Source organism: Aquarana catesbeiana, linkage group LG07, assembly GCF_042186555.1.
Source record: "Aquarana catesbeiana isolate 2022-GZ linkage group LG07, ASM4218655v1, whole genome shotgun sequence".
NCBI lineage: Eukaryota > Metazoa > Chordata > Amphibia > Anura > Ranidae > Aquarana > Aquarana catesbeiana.
Genome location: NC_133330.1, coordinates 156,024,753 through 156,040,490, shown reverse-complemented (window position 1 = coordinate 156,040,490; position 15,738 = coordinate 156,024,753). Strand labels below are relative to the sequence as shown.

The following is a 15,738-nucleotide window of genomic DNA, read 5'->3' as shown; positions in this document are numbered from 1 at the left end:
TGCCCACCCGGGACATCACAGAGTCAAATCCCACTCACTATGGGATGGCCCGGGGGCCTAATTCCCTTTTGTAGTTCCTATTTGGATCCCAACTTAGTTGGATGTAGGTATCTCTATCATTCAAGGTCTGCATTTCTAGTGAGTAATCACTCCTATCCAGTACTCCACCCCCCCCCCACCCCCATGCCAGCAGGCCAATTGACCAAATCCTTATTTTTACAAAGCATTTCCAATCCATGTTCCAAGTCTCTTTGCAATCTAAGGACAACATCTCTGAATAATTTAAAGTGGATGTAAACCCATTTTTTTTTCTTTTAATTAAGGCTTGCACCTTGTACAGTATAGGATTTCATGTCATCTGTGCCCAGTCTTGCCACGAAGAGTTAATCCACCTCTGAACAGTCCTCTTATGTTTTTTCAGTGAGATAAAAACTGACACAGAGAAATAGGAGTCCGTTCTTCTCCCTTGCTGTGAGTGACAGGTTATTTACATATCTTATGCATGAGCCTGAGAGTGGCATTCTGTGTACTTCAGATCCCCTCCTCCTTTCTTCTCCAGCTATCCCAGGATTGGCTGCTCCACACCTCAGCATGATTGGGCATGCTGAAGTCATGTGACTTTTCTGGGGTTTGACTGGATGTTAGTAATCATAGCAGAAGTTCAGTGTAAGACATACACAGGAGAAAATGTATGTTGACAAGGGGAGTGTAGAGGGTGGGTGGGGAGTCTATTGACATCACGACTCCGGACAACAGACCCACCCACAGAATCTGCAGTTTTTCGGGTCTCATAACAGACAGAGGGGAGACATTTGACAGGTAAGGATTCATGCAGGAGGCATGTATATCCTGATAGATAACCACTATGGCAGTAGTTTAGAAAGGATGAGAGTGGATTTACATCCACTTTAAGGGAGGGGGCTAGTCCCCACAGAGGGTTAAATAAGGAGTTAATGGCAAAGTTAGAGTGCACATCCATGTAGGTCTGAAATTTATTCAGCTTACATGGCGGACCAAATTTCAAGCCCAAATCTTTTTTTTTTTAGCATACGTTAATTTTTTTGCCTACATTATAAATCCCCTCTCCTCTTATGTTCTTTTCTTTTTTTGATTATATCCGCCTTACCCCTTTAGTTCCTCTCTTTGTTCTACTGATCGTTTACCTCTTGACTGGGATGGGGAAAACACCAATCCTGTTGCTCCCTATAATTGTCTTGATAAGGTGGGACATAGTTCCCAGTTGAATTCTCTGTATATGCATTATGTCATGTATCAGGTGTGACCAGAACAGCGTGGACAGCAATAGAGGAAACCAAACGCATTTAAAGTGAAAATATTGTGATTTATTAAGATAAGTGAAAATATAAACACAACCACCTCCAATATAATACAGTGCACAACAAACCAACTCACAGAGACCCACAAATAACAATAATCAGACAGGAATATATAATAAATGGGGAATACCGGAATCATAAACGTAGCCAGGCCAGGGTCATCAATGGGAGATCAGCAGATGGGGACGGAAAACAAACAGGACAGGGAGAGGATGGATGTATAAGGCTGCAGGGCAAAGGTAACAGGGTCACAGGAGGGACAGGTTCAGGTACAGGGCACAAGGTTCAGGTACAGAGACAGGATCAGGTTCAGAGCTCTCAGGTTCAGGTCAGGGCGCAAGGAAGATACCAAGGCAACTGTGTGTGTTGCCGGGTATTTATACACATCTCCTGCAATCAGGCTCAGGTGATGCCTGATCGCAGGAGAAGATGTCGGTTCCACACTGCCGGGAACCACCTGCTGATGGACGACAGTACTGAGGCCCAAGAATCAGATAGTACCACCAGCAGGTGAAAGCTCCCCTGACAGTTCCAGACTGCCAGGAGACACCCACTGGTGGACATCACTACTGCAAGCCAAATGTTCGAGAGCGCCACCAGCAGGTGGAACCTTTCCTGATGGTACCCCCCTTGAAGGGGGAGTGGTCTCCGGACGCTCCAACTAGTCGCTGCTGGGAAAAGTCCATGGCATCAAGCCAGGCAGCGGGCAGAGTCGGACCAAGCTGGGCATGTAACAGGTCCATGGCTTTAAACCAGGCAACGGGCAGAGGCACCTCAAGCTGGGCAGCAAGCAGCAGCATATCAAGCCGGATAGCAGACACATCGAGCTGGACAATGGGCACAGACACATCGGGCTGGGCAGCGGGCACACAAGCTGGGCAGCAAGCATAGACATATCAAACTTGGCAGCGGGTACAGGCACATCAAGCTGGGCAGTGGGTACAGGCACATCAAGCTGGACAGTGGGTACAGGCACATCAAGCTGGACAGTGGGTACAGGCACATCAAGCTGGGCAGCATGCACGGGCACATCAAGCTGGGCAGCAGGCAAGGGCACATCAAGCTGGGTAGTAAGCACATCGAGCTGGGCAGAGGACACATTGAGCTGGGTAGCGGGCACTTCAAGATGGGCAACGGGCACATCAAGCTGGGCAGAAGTCATAGGCACATCAAGCTGGGCAGTAAGCACATAAAACTGGGCAGCAGGCACATCAGGCTGGGCAGCAGGCACATCAGGCTGGACAACGGGCACAGACACATCGGGCTGGGCAGCGGGAACACAAGCTGGGCAGCAGGCATAGACATATCAAGCGGGTACAGGCACATCAAGCTGGGCAGCAGGTACGGGCACATCAAGCTGGGCAGCAGGCTAGGGCACATCAAGCTGGGCAGCAGGCACGGGCACATCAAGCTGGGCAGCAGGCACATCAAGCTGGGCAGCAGACACCATCACATCAAGCTGGGCAGTAAGCACATCAAACTCGGCAGCGGGCACATCGAGCTAAGCAGCGGGCACATTAAGATAGGCACAGGCACATCAAGCTGGGCAACGGGCACATCAAGCTGGGCAGTAAGCACATAAAACTGGGCAGCCGGCACATCAGGCTGGGCAGCGGACAGAGGCACATCAGGCTGGGCAGCAGGCAGAGGCACATCAGGCTGAGCAGCGGACAGAGGCACATCAGGCTGGGCAGCGGACAGGGGTACATCAGGCTGGGCAGCGGACAGAGGCACATCAGGCTGAGCAGCGGACAGAGGCAGTGGCTGGGTAGCAGGCTCCAGGTGATCTGGCTGGGCAGCAGGCTCCCAGTCATCTGGCTGGGCGGCAGGCTCCGGGTCATCTGGCTGGGCGGCAGGCTCCAGATCATCTGGCTGGGCGGCAGGCTCCGGGTCATCTGGCTGGGCGGCAGGCTCTGGGTCATCTGACTGGGCGGCAGGCTCCGGGTCACCTGGCTGGGTGGCAGGCTCCGGGTCACCTGGCTGGGCGGCAGGCTCCGGGTCACCTGGCTGGGCGGCAGGCTCCGGGTCACCTGGCTGGGCGTCAGGCTCTGGGTCATCTGGCTGGGTGGCAGGCTCTGGGTCATCTGGCTGGGCAGCGAGCACCGTATCAGCAGGCTCAGTAACGGGCACTGGCTCAACAAGCTGGGTAATGGACACCGGTCCAACTGGCTGGGTAATGGGCACCGGCTTAGCAAGCTGGGTGACGGGCACCAACTCAGCAAGTTGGATGGCAAGTACTGGCTCAACAGGCCGGGTGACGGACACCGGTTCAGCTGACTGGGTAGCGGGCACCGGCTCCACAGGCTGGGTAACGGGCACTGGCCCAGCAGGCTGGGATACAGGCACCGGAACTTCAGGCCAGGAAACAGGCACCGGAACTTCAGGCTGGAACACGGGCATCGGTACTTCAGGCTGGCACCCGGGCACCGGAACTTCAGGCTGGACAGCAGGCAGAGTGTTGTCAGGGTTAGGTTCAGTATCATCAGAGGCCAACTTGGCTCCCTTGGTAATCATGGAGGTAGACTGGAGCAGGTCGGTTGGTGCAGAAGCAGGCTGGAGCAGATTGGCTGGTGAGGAGGCAGGTTGGGTTACTGGCAGGATCGTGCGAGTTGGAAAGAACTTCCGTTTCTTCTTTGGCTTAGTTACTGAAGCTCTGTAGGTAACTGTAGGTAAAGGGTGAAGCAGACTAGAGAGGAGAGCTGGAATATGGCAAGGAAGGGGGAACAGTGGCTAGAGGAATTTCTTATGAGGTAGCTGTAGGTAGCAGAGAAGAGGCAGGTGGATTAAAGGCAGGATAGGTGCAATGAGTAGAAACAGGGTATTGATATTTGGTGGGAAGCAGAGTATACTGGGCTGAGACTGAGGTTGCCACGGGAGATGGGGAAAAAGACATTTGGGCAGTCAGGTGTCTTGTAGCAGAGATGGTTTGTTGTGGGCTGGCTGGGGCTGATAGCAATATATTAGACAATGCTAGGAGTAGTGGTTGCACAAACTGCAGTTTACATTCTGCCTGTCTGACAAGGGACTGTACAGAATCAACACACTCTATTATCACCTGTTGGGAACAAGCTGAGTAATATTCAGAAAAGCATGTGGAGTCATCTTCCAAAAGCCATACCAGAGATATGACCTGATTAACACTGAAAGGTGCAGAAAAATCATCACAGCCCTTTGGAATACAGGGCAGGGCCAGCTCTGCACATATTTGAATTAAGGGCTGAAAATCCCCAAACAGCATACAGCCCTGATCAACCAGGGAGTGAGCTAAACGAATGATCTCTAGCAGCTGGTCACTGGTCCATTCTTTCAGTGTCTGGTGGAGATATTCACCAATCTCTGACACCAGCGGAACATAATAAACAATCACATCCGAATTCATCTCAGCAACACAAACAGAACCGAGATGGTTCCTCTGTGCAGCCACTTCTGGTCAGGGATGGCCTTGGTATACTGTCATGTATCAGGTGTGATCCGAACTGCGTGGACAGCAACAGAAGAAACCAAACGCATGTAAAGTGAAAATATTGTGATTTTATTAAAATAAGTGAAAAACATAAACACAACCACCTCCAATATAATACAGTGCACAACAAACCAACTCACAGACAGAGAGCCACAAATAACAATAATCAGACAGGAATATATAATAAATGGGGAATACCAGAATCATAAACGTAGCCAGGCCAGGGTCATCAACGGGAGATCAGCAGATGGGGAGCGGGAACAAACAGGACAGGGAGAGGATGGATAAGGCTGCAGGGTAAAGGTAACAGGGTCACAGGAGGGACAGGTTCAGGTACAGGGTTCAGGTACAGAGACAGGATCAGGTTCAGAGCTCTCAGGTTCAGGTCAGGGCACAAGGAAGATACCAAGGAAACTGTGTGTGTGTTGCTGGGTATTTATACACCTCTCCTGCAATCAGGCTCAGGTGATGCCTGATTGCAGGAGATGTCGGCTCCACACTGCCGGGAACCACCCGCTGGTGGACGCCAGTACTGTGGCCCAAGAATCGGATAGTACCACCAGCAGGTGAAAGCTCCCCTGACAGTTCCAGACTGCCAGGAGACACCCGCTGGTGGACATCAGTACTGCAAGCCAAATGTTCGACAGCGCCACCAGCAGGTGGAACCTTTTCTGACAGATTAGAGTTGTACTGATACCGACACCGTGCATTTGCACGAGTACTTGTAGTCGAGAAAATGCCCCGATGCTTGATCCGATACTTGGGCAGTCGGGTGATCGGTGCGGCGGTGGGGGAAATTACAAGCACCGATCCCACTGTGTAGATTTCAGTATAGCAGCTGACAGCCGCTTCTCCCCCCCCCCCCCGCAGCTTTCAGCTGCTATATTGAAATCTATACAGGGGGATTGGTGCTTATAACTTCCCCCACCGCCGCACCGATCACCTCTGACTGTTCCTGTATCCTCCAGTCCCCCTCTGTTCTCCACCATGCTCCTCCGGTCCCCCCTTCTCCTGTCCCCCCTCCGTGCTCCGCTCCCCCTCTGCTGTCCGTTCTCTTCTCCGTGCTCTGCTCTGCTCCCTTCTCCGTGCTCTGCTCCCCCCTCTGGGCTCCATTCGCTTCTCCGTGTTCTGCTCCCCCCTCCTTGCTCAGCTCCCTCCTCCGTGCTCTGCTCCCCCCTCTGTGCTCTGCTCCCCCCTCCGTGCTCCTCTGCCCCCTTTGTCTTGGAACTTTCAGGATGGAAAGCAGAGGAAAGAGCTTCCGTTTCTGAATGAACAGAGTCAGTGATCAATGACTCTGTTCATTCATAGCCCCCCAGAAAAGGAACCATTGTAAAAAATAAACCAATGTCACTTTCACATGACATAAAAAAAGTATCAGTATCAGCGAGTACTTGAAAAAAAGTATCGGTACTTGTACTCGGTACTTAAAAAAGTGGTATCGGGACAACCCTAATATGCATCCCTCTGTATATTGGGGGAGTTGTTCTGATGACTCCAGTTATTTACATTCTGGGTGTTGTTACTATATTCGTTGTTTCTAGGCCCATAGTTAGTCCTAGGGGCTGCCCTATCCTGTAATGGTAGGAATCTATTTTGTGTGGTCACATTATATCCATAGTCTGATATATCTCCCCTAGCCCCATATTGATGTTGTGTATGTTGGTACCCGTATTTGCTGTTATACTGGGGACCACTGTTGTAATTGCCCCCTCCACCACCTTGTCCTTTGAATGGGGGTCTATAGGAGGATTTCACATTATTTTGTTGATGGTTAGTTGTTTGTTGCTTGCTCGAACCTCTCACCAGAGATCTATAGGATACTCTACTAACAGGGTATGGGTGGATCCTTGGTGTGCCTGCAGAATTATCCTGACCCCTTCTATATCCATTCATAGGATTCTCACCCTGAACTTCTTCATTGTTGTGTGAATTCTCATCACCCTGTTGATCAATAGCCAATTTACTTGGCCATGCAAAAAAAAGTTCCTGTTTGGTAGTCTCCCATATCTCTATTAAACTTTTTTAGTTTTTTTCATTTTATTGGTCCTTTTCCTCTTTCTCTAGATGTTTCTGTAGGTTACCTGAGCACTCCCTATACTTGTCACTATCCTTATAAGAGATCAGTTTCTCTTTAGTTTGCTTAATTTCCTCATCCAGACGTAACAGTTTATTCTTTTTCCTCTGGACGAGAAAACTCAGGAAACTGACTCCCACTTAATTGAAATATTTATACCATTCGTCTAGTTTTGATTAGCCCTTTTGGGGGCTAACATCCCACCTCAGACTTTGCGGTACTATAGCTCCCTTTATGTACCTTTCCAAAAAGGCAATGTCCCACAGGGTATGAACCTCAGAGGTCATAAAAAAACCCCCTTAGTCACTTTTGCTGTCTCTGATGACCTCAAATACCCCATCTGTATTAACTACCCAGATAGCTCTGTATTCAAAGGTATCCATAATTCTAATACTGTGTTAAAGTGCAAATAACCAAAGTGTATCTGATTGTTAGCAGTAGTTAGCTGAATATCATAAACAACAACATAGCATGGGAGAGACACATGTCAAGAGTGATATAGATGCTGCCGCCCCAAATGAGTTACAATATAGGAAAAACTCCCCCAATGGGGTTTTTCTGCAGCAAAAATACAATTGTTAGAAAAGTCATTAAAATAATTTTTTATTGAAAAATGGCAACATAGTATGGACACATAAACATTTAAAATATAAGCTCTGGTCGGGAGTGTGTAACACATTCAAATTTCTACAAAATTGTACAAACATACAACGGTACATAGTATTTTATAAAAAAAAGCCTGGTATGCAAATTCCCAACGTGTTTCGACCTGCGTGGTCAAAGTCATCCTCAGGGGATTAATTTGCTGTCAAAAAAAAAATATATACACACTGTTTATACTCGTTGACATAATTTCATGGATTATACACAAACAAGTTTCCTTGTTTTGTCAAGAAAAAGTAGAATTTACATGGAATATAGTTACCAATGAAGGGTGTAAGTAGACAATCTCCCGACCAGAGTTCCTCTAAAATCGATCAGATAATCCCGTAAGTTCGTACCACATGCACTCCAAGAGAGAACACCTCCGTCCTTATGTGTCTTACAAGGAGTCACACTAAGAAGCTACCAACAGAAGGGGGCGGTGGGTAATGGAAGTCCCAAAACCTGCTGCAAAGCCCCAAAAAATGTCATCCAGTTTTCTCATAAATTTCAGTTCAATTTTAATCTAAAATAGGGATAGCCCATTTGTTATATTGTAATGCTAGGGATTACCACATATTAAATCAAAGATACCATGTATCACCATGTTTTTAAGGAAAGTATGAAAATATAAGAAAAGTGAAAATGAGTGAAAAATTAAAAAAAGTAGTAAAAAATGGGTATTGGTGATGATTATGTGAAGTGCTGGTGAATGATGAAAAATGAAAATGTGGAGTGTGAATGTAGATAAATTGGTGCAAATGATATGGGATGTGAGGGTGAATGAAATAGGTAATTGGTGTGAGGAAATGATGAAAGAAAAATCAATTTGCAGTGCAAACAATCGTGGGAAATTGAAAATGAATGATGAAAAACATAGTAGTGGGGCCATATAGCAAGGGCAAAGGATTAATGTTAAATGACAGTGTATTATGGTGGTGTGAGTGAGGGGGAAATAAAAATGCGAGAGGTTGTGGAAGTGTGTTCTGACAAATCGTATTATCTATACTTAATGTGCTGAAAGAGTATATATATATATATATATATATATATATATATATATATATAGCTATATTCCAAAAATGAATGAAATTAATTATACCTTAATGGTAAAGGTGTTAACGACCAATATTCAGGGCGCATATACCGAGTTGAAATTAATACAGTCCTTGTGCGGCCCTATTAAAGCCCAGTAGATATTGAAAATATCTGTTAGAGAAGTTTTAAGGCATATATCAGTCAAAATGAATTGGATAAATATCACTGTCTGATTTTAAACAGACAGGAAAGAAGAGTATGTCAGTATGCAAGTGCAGCCAGCCATAGCATATGCTGCACTAAGACTAACTTGTGTCAAAATGTTGGATACATCCAGTCTATATGCAACCCTTCGTCTCCAAACACTGGGGATCAGTGAGAGATCCTCAGGCGTTTGGGATTTTTATAATGGTATAAATGAATGACCAATTGAGCGCAATGAGCCGCAGGTGCCAGACAAAACCCCCCCACCCCCCGCTGGATACTTGAGCCGCATGGTGGTGTGCATGGCTCCCTCGGCGTTCCAGAAGGTTCAAAACCCCGGCCACTGACGTCACTTCCGCCGCACCGGTGAGATGCGATGACATCACGTGCACGCACCAAGCGTCGCACACACATAAGGCATCAAACATCCGAAAGTGATCTGCGCTTCAAAATTTTGATAAATAAAAAAAAGCAAAATCCAATAGTAATATAAGGTGTGACTCTACTGTATATAGATGACATGTTCCTCCTATGGGAGGGAGATACTGATAGCCTTCATGAATTCATGAGCTCTCTAAATGGTAATCATAGATTAAAACTATGAAGCTAGTAGAGAAGAGATCCACTTTTTAGATTTGAAGATCGTAATTAAAGAGGGTAGATTTGTTACCTCTACTTTCTTTAAACCCACTGATAGGAATTCTTTCAATCCCCTGGACAGCTGCCACCATGAGTCATGGTTTAAATCGGTCCCTAAAGTCAGTATATGAGACTGAGATGGAACTGCACAGATATCGAGTACAAGAAACGGGTCACTGTCTTTACTGGGAGATTTGTAGAAAAGGGATATAATGTAGACTCACTCAATACCACAGTTGGTCAAATCCAACAGATGAATAGGAGCACACTATTAAGGAAGAGAGAACCCAGACCAATGGAAGAAGGAAATAAAGAACCCTTTCTTCCCTTTATCACAACTTGCTCCACACAGAAGTGTGTGAAGTGTTTGATACAGAAACATTGGCATATTTGCAGTGACAGAGTGTTGGACGGCCTTGCCCACCAGACCACAAGTAGTTTTCAGAGGGGTACCTTCTCTTAGGGATAGGGTTGCCCCTAGTGTGCTCAATCCACCTTCCAAACTGGTCTATTTTTTTTTTCAAAACCTTGCAGGCAACTATCAATACAGAAAATGTCAAGTATGTGCCATTAATAGATGTAAGAATAGAAGTATAGATATTATTTCTGCAAGTACCTCCTGAACTTTCAAGTTAGAACCCTTTATTACATGCACAACTACTGGGGTCGTATACTTTAATGTCCTTGCGGACTCCAGCATGTGGGCAGGACCAAGGGGGCCCTGCAAGTTAGGCTCAATTAACACATAAATAATATTAGGAAGGGTTTTAGGAACCATTCTGTTTCAAAACCTTATGCTCTTGTAAATAATAGGGACCCTACAAACACAATATTTCTAGGCATTGGTAAACATAGCCCACACTGGAGGGGAGGCTCTCTGCTGAGAGGGATTTCAAAAATCAAAATTAAATGGATATACAAAATAGGATTCCCCCCTTGGGTCCCCAGCGCCGCCATGTTGACGCTGGGCTGCTCTATTTGGAAAGACATGTCACAGGTCCCAGGAGGTTGCAGGCAGGGAGAGGGGGATGAACTTCCACTCGGATCACCTAGGCGATCCAAGCAGAAGTGGAAGAAGGTACCTGTCAAAACTAGGCACCCCCTCCCTGAAAAAAAAAAAAAATGTGTACAATAAAGAGAGAGTAATGTATTGAACAGTTCACGGGCAGTTCTGTGAAAGAAGTGCAGTAACTTTTTTTTCTTTTTTTATTTGAAGGTTCTCTTCTGCACAAGAAGAGCTGTATGAAGCTGTATTAAAAGTGCAGAAGTCCTGTCTAAATCTGTGCATTTCAGGCACAAGCCTAGAAGACCTCTATAGCCACATGTTGACTGAGCTAGGTAAAAAATTAAAGAGCCTTGGCATTTTGCAGAGTGGATGTGGCAATAGCCAGATTTTAAAGGTAAGTTTGTATAAATGGCACAACACTAACTTTTTTTTCTCATTTAAAACTTCTGCACATCCATTAACCGGTTTAATACAGGGCATTTTCACCCCCTTCCTTCCCAGACCAAGTTTTAGTTTTCAGCGCTGTTGCACTTTAAACGACAATTGCGCAATCGTGCGAGACTGTACCCAAACAAAATTGACGTCCTTTTTTTCCCACAAATAGAGCTTTCTTTTGGTGGTATTTGATCGCCTCTGCGGTTTTTATTTTTTGCACTATAAACAAAAGAAGACCGTCAATTTTGAAAAAAAACACAATATTTTTTACTTTTTGCCATAATAAATATCCCAATTTAAAAAAAAAAAAAACTAACTTTTTCCTCAGTTTAGGCCGATATGTATTCTTCTACATATTTTTGGTAAAAAAAATCGCAATAAATGTATATTGCTTGGTTTGCACAAAAGTTATAGCGTCTACAAAATACGGGATAGATTTATGTCATTTTTAAAAAATGTTTATTTATTTTTTTTACTAGTAATAGTGGCGATCTGCGTTTTTTTTTTTTCGTGACTGCGACATTATGGTGGACACATCGGACACTTCTGACATTTTTGGGACCATTCACATTTATACAGCGATCAATGCTATAAAATTGCATTGATTACTGTATAAATGTGACAGGCAGGAACACGAGGAGTTAAATGTGTTTCCTAGGGGAGTGATTCTACCTGTAGGGGGAGGGGACGCACAAGGGGAGGAGACTGATCGGTTTTCCTCTGTACTGGGAACACAGATCGGTCTCCTCTCAACTGACAGGACGTGGATCTGTGTGTTTACACACACAGATCCACGGTCCTGCTCCGTTAACGGGCAATCGCGGGTGCCCGGCGGACATCGCGGCCACCGGGCACACACACCGGGTCCCGAGCAATGCGGCGGGCGCGAGCGCTCCCCCTAGATGGCCGGGAAGCCCAGGACGTCTTATGACGGCCGCCCAGGATGGGAGATCCCATCTGCGGCCGTCATTTGACTATATGCCGGTACTGAAGTGGTTAAAGGACAATTCACACCAGTGCGTTTTAGCGCAGCTGTAAAATGCAGATCATCGGAAAGGACATCTGAAAAACAATGTGTCCTATTAACGTTATAATTGTTGCATTGCGTTAAAATGTATGTCAACAGATGTCAAAATGTATGTCAAAGGATGTCAGTGCTTGTTAAAACGTGACTAAAATGAATGGAAATGTACATGCATTTTAGCGCAAGTCATTGTGAACTGGCCCTAAAGCTGAACTTAAGGCAAACCTAGTAAATATAGTATTGAAATACATATATGGGAGCTGTTTTACCTGCCAATGGATTGTAATTGTGTCCAAGCAGTATTCAGTTTTACACAGCTCTATAAACATCACAGTCCTATCTGGCATGTGAGGGAACATGAATTTTCTCAGCTGCAGTTTTTTTTTAGGCTCAGTTCACACTGGGCGGGCTGGTTGCGGGAATCGCACTTCCCTGGGGCCACATTTTTGAAAATGTGCATGCACCTTTTTATCTGGAAACGCAGGCATGGCAGACCATTCAAATGAATGAAAATGTGTCCACCCAAACACGAGCCGCATGACTAGCACTAATGTGAACTGAGCCTTGCAGTTCTGTTAAAGCTCAATGATTTTCCAATGTAATTGGTTAATTACCCTTAAAAGGCAGTTTAGCATTTTTTTAAAGCCTACCATATAATAATATGTAAATTAATTTCTATCTTGTAACGCCCATGGCTCGAGGAAAAGGAATAACACCTTACCTAAGCCTAAGCCTCTGATGAACTGGATACCATTAAGACAAAATCTACGGTAATTAGTATCATTTAAGAAGCTGAGGGAATTTTTCTTAAAACTTTGTTGAAAGTAGAGTAGGAAATGGTAAGAAGTTTATGTAAACACTAACAATTAACTTCTCTGTTCTGTTAAATACACTATTGTTATATGTGTTAGATAATTCCAAAATAACTTGAGATCCTGCTATAAACTGCTGTCTTGTTATCTCAAGTAGTCTCATCTTCTGGCCCAGTTTGATTCTGTGGACTACACCTTTCTTCTATATTATGGAGACAAGGAGAGTTGAAGGTCTTTTGTAGTGCTATTACACTTTCTGTCCTGGGGTTATAACAATCCTCCTCCATAAATACAGTACAGTTAGTGAGCATTGTCACCCTGGGACAGGAAATGTGTTTCTGCCAGGTTTACCAGGTAAAATTGAAGGAAGAAAGCCTAAAAAAAAGAATTCTGCCACCACATATATGAAGTGGTAAGCTGCAATATATTACATTTTTTGTTCTTGGGTTTAGATACACATTGAACATGGCTGGTGGGAGTGGATGACAGGGTGCTGTATATAGCTTCTACAATGACATATTTTGGTTTGACATTTTGGTACCATGTCCCAGGAAAGTACACAAGTTGATATAAAAATTAATTTTTTATTAATATTTTAAAAGTTTTTTGTCCTAAAAAAAAAGCTGAACAATTGTTGACACAATCAATTACAGAGGCAATATACATAAGCAACCTTCCCCTTCCATTATATCTCTAAACTTTCTTAGGCTCAGTTCACACCACAGTTTTTTTAATGCTTTTTTCAGAAATGCACTACAGTCCATTTAACATGGTTTCCTATGGGACAAGTTCACATCTATCCTTTTTTTCACGCATTGCATTTTTTGGAAAGGGTCAAGGACTTTTTTAAAAGCAAAACGGTGTACCCTGGAATTGTCCACTTGTACAAAGCTATTGGACACAAATTGTCAAATTTCTCCATGATATTATGGGCTCCCCATCAATGCTACACCCTAAACAGTGCTTATTGGGAATATTTCCTGAACCAGACTTAAATAAATTCACCAAGACCTTCCTCCAAGAATCTCTATTCAAAAGCCATAAAAGTGATAGCCCAAAACTGGATGAGAAACTTACCCCCTGAATCCAACACTTGGATACGTGAAATCAACAACACTTTGCCCTATATATAATTCTTATATATTCACAGGGGATGTCCTTCTAAATACAATAAAATGTGGGAATAAATAGTTACAATCTTCTGAAAACTGTGTCATACACCTTATCTCCTTGATACCATCCCATGGTCTCTCATTACAGATTACTGGCTGCATATATTGACAACCATGGGGTTGATTTACCAAAGGCAAATCCACTCTACACTACAAGTGCTCTTCAAGTGCATTTGGAAGTGCAGTAGCTGTAGATCTGAAATGAGGGGAAGCTCTGCTGATTTTATCATCCAATCATGTGCAAGCTAAAATGATGTTTTTTATTTTCCTTGCATGTCCCCCTCAGATCTACAGTGACTGCACTTCCAAATGCACTTTCAGCGCCCTTTCAAGTGCACTTGTAGTGCAAAGTAGATTTGCCCTTTGAAAATAACCCCCCATGTTTATACATTGTTTTAACTTTTTGGACATGTCCTAACTGCTGGGATTTTCTCTGGTCTATTTGATAACCCATAGGTTGTGCTTAGTTGCTATTGATATTATCAGGGGATGAACAACCCTATTTTTCTTGTAATCTATGTATGTGCAAGTGTTACTCTGCATTAGTTATACTTTGTATGACCCTGTATGAACATTTTTCTTTTTCTTTTAAACTCTTTTTATTAGTTAAAAAAAAAGAATATGACATACAGCACAGAGCGTATTGGGCATACCCAGGCTTAACAAGTCGCGAGGACCGGACTAACTATACATAAACAACTAACTATCAAACCCCCCCAACCACCCTCCCTCTCCCTTGTGCAATGCGCCCATTCCACACATAGTAGGATAGAGACATTCCCACAAAACCATCAGTATCAACATGAAGGTGGTACCCTAACCTCCTCTAATATCATCTATCTGGTGTACCTTTTAACATGCATTCCCTCTAGTCAAAACTACTCGCAGGAGCTATAGAACACCTCATACAACAGTTGACAAATCTGCCAGCCAACCTTGCCAAACCTTGTCAAATTTGCTCTGGCATCCCCGAGTCGCATATGTTGCCATGTAGAAAGGTAATGATTTATTGACCATACCCTTCCAAAATGCAAGTGACGGTGCTGCTGATTCTTTCCAATATAACACAGTCGATTTTCACGCATAAAAATAAGGTAACAGATAAAAAAAGTCCTCTGTACCCTTTTTGGTACCAAATCCTCCACCAACCCAAAAGGCAAACTGAGATGGTCAAAGGGACTGCAATAAATAGAAGTTCCTGTAAAGTGCGTGTGACCTCCGACCAAAAATTTTGCACTTCCTTACAATGCCAAAAAATATGATCAACGTCAGTCGGCGGGGTCGTACATCTCCAGCATTCCGCCAAAGTGGATCCATAAATAGAGGCTAGCCTAGCTGGAGCATAATAAATTCTGTGTACCAGTTTAAATTGGATGAGGTGATTTCTAACCAATACCAGTGCCTTAAAAGGAACCTCCCAAATGTCATCCCAGTCTTCTCCCTGAAAATTCTGAATCAGTTGCATCCAAACATCTCTACATTTATCCAGTGCCTTTGACCTTACTGTAAATAATTCTTTATACAATGTCGACATAGGCTTGGCCAAAGAATCATCATGTAAAAGAAGTTTTTAATGCAGACAACCGAAGGTCCAGGGTATCAGAGCCAGATATAAAGGCATGCCGCAGCTGCAGGTATCTAAACAGATACCAGTTCGACAACTGAAATTTGGTCTTGAGCCGATCAAAGGTACATAGCTTCCCCCTTTCTACTACATCCTGTACTCGCTTGATTCCAACCCCTGCCCAGATGACCGGATCCGGAATATCTCCGAAATGCGGTAATTTGGGATTGAACCACAACGGACTTGATGGAGAGATGGAGTTTATCCCAAGATGCATGATCGCCTGTAATTTATCCCATACCCGTATTGTTACTCTCATGGATCGTGT

The 15,738-nt window shown here is 44.4% G+C and overlaps 1 protein-coding gene across 3 annotated transcripts in view; it reads left to right on the top strand.

The window, feature by feature from the left end:
• The window catches only part of XPNPEP3 (X-prolyl aminopeptidase 3), a 349,111-nt gene that overhangs the window by 264,377 nt on the left and 68,996 nt on the right, over nt 1-15,738 (top strand). For all 3 annotated transcript variants that reach the window (XM_073592756.1, XM_073592755.1, XM_073592757.1), the window contains one exon: nt 10,614-10,797. In XM_073592756.1, the coding sequence (XP_073448857.1) occupies nt 10,614-10,797 (184 nt within the window). The remainder of the gene's footprint in view (nt 1-10,613; nt 10,798-15,738) is intronic.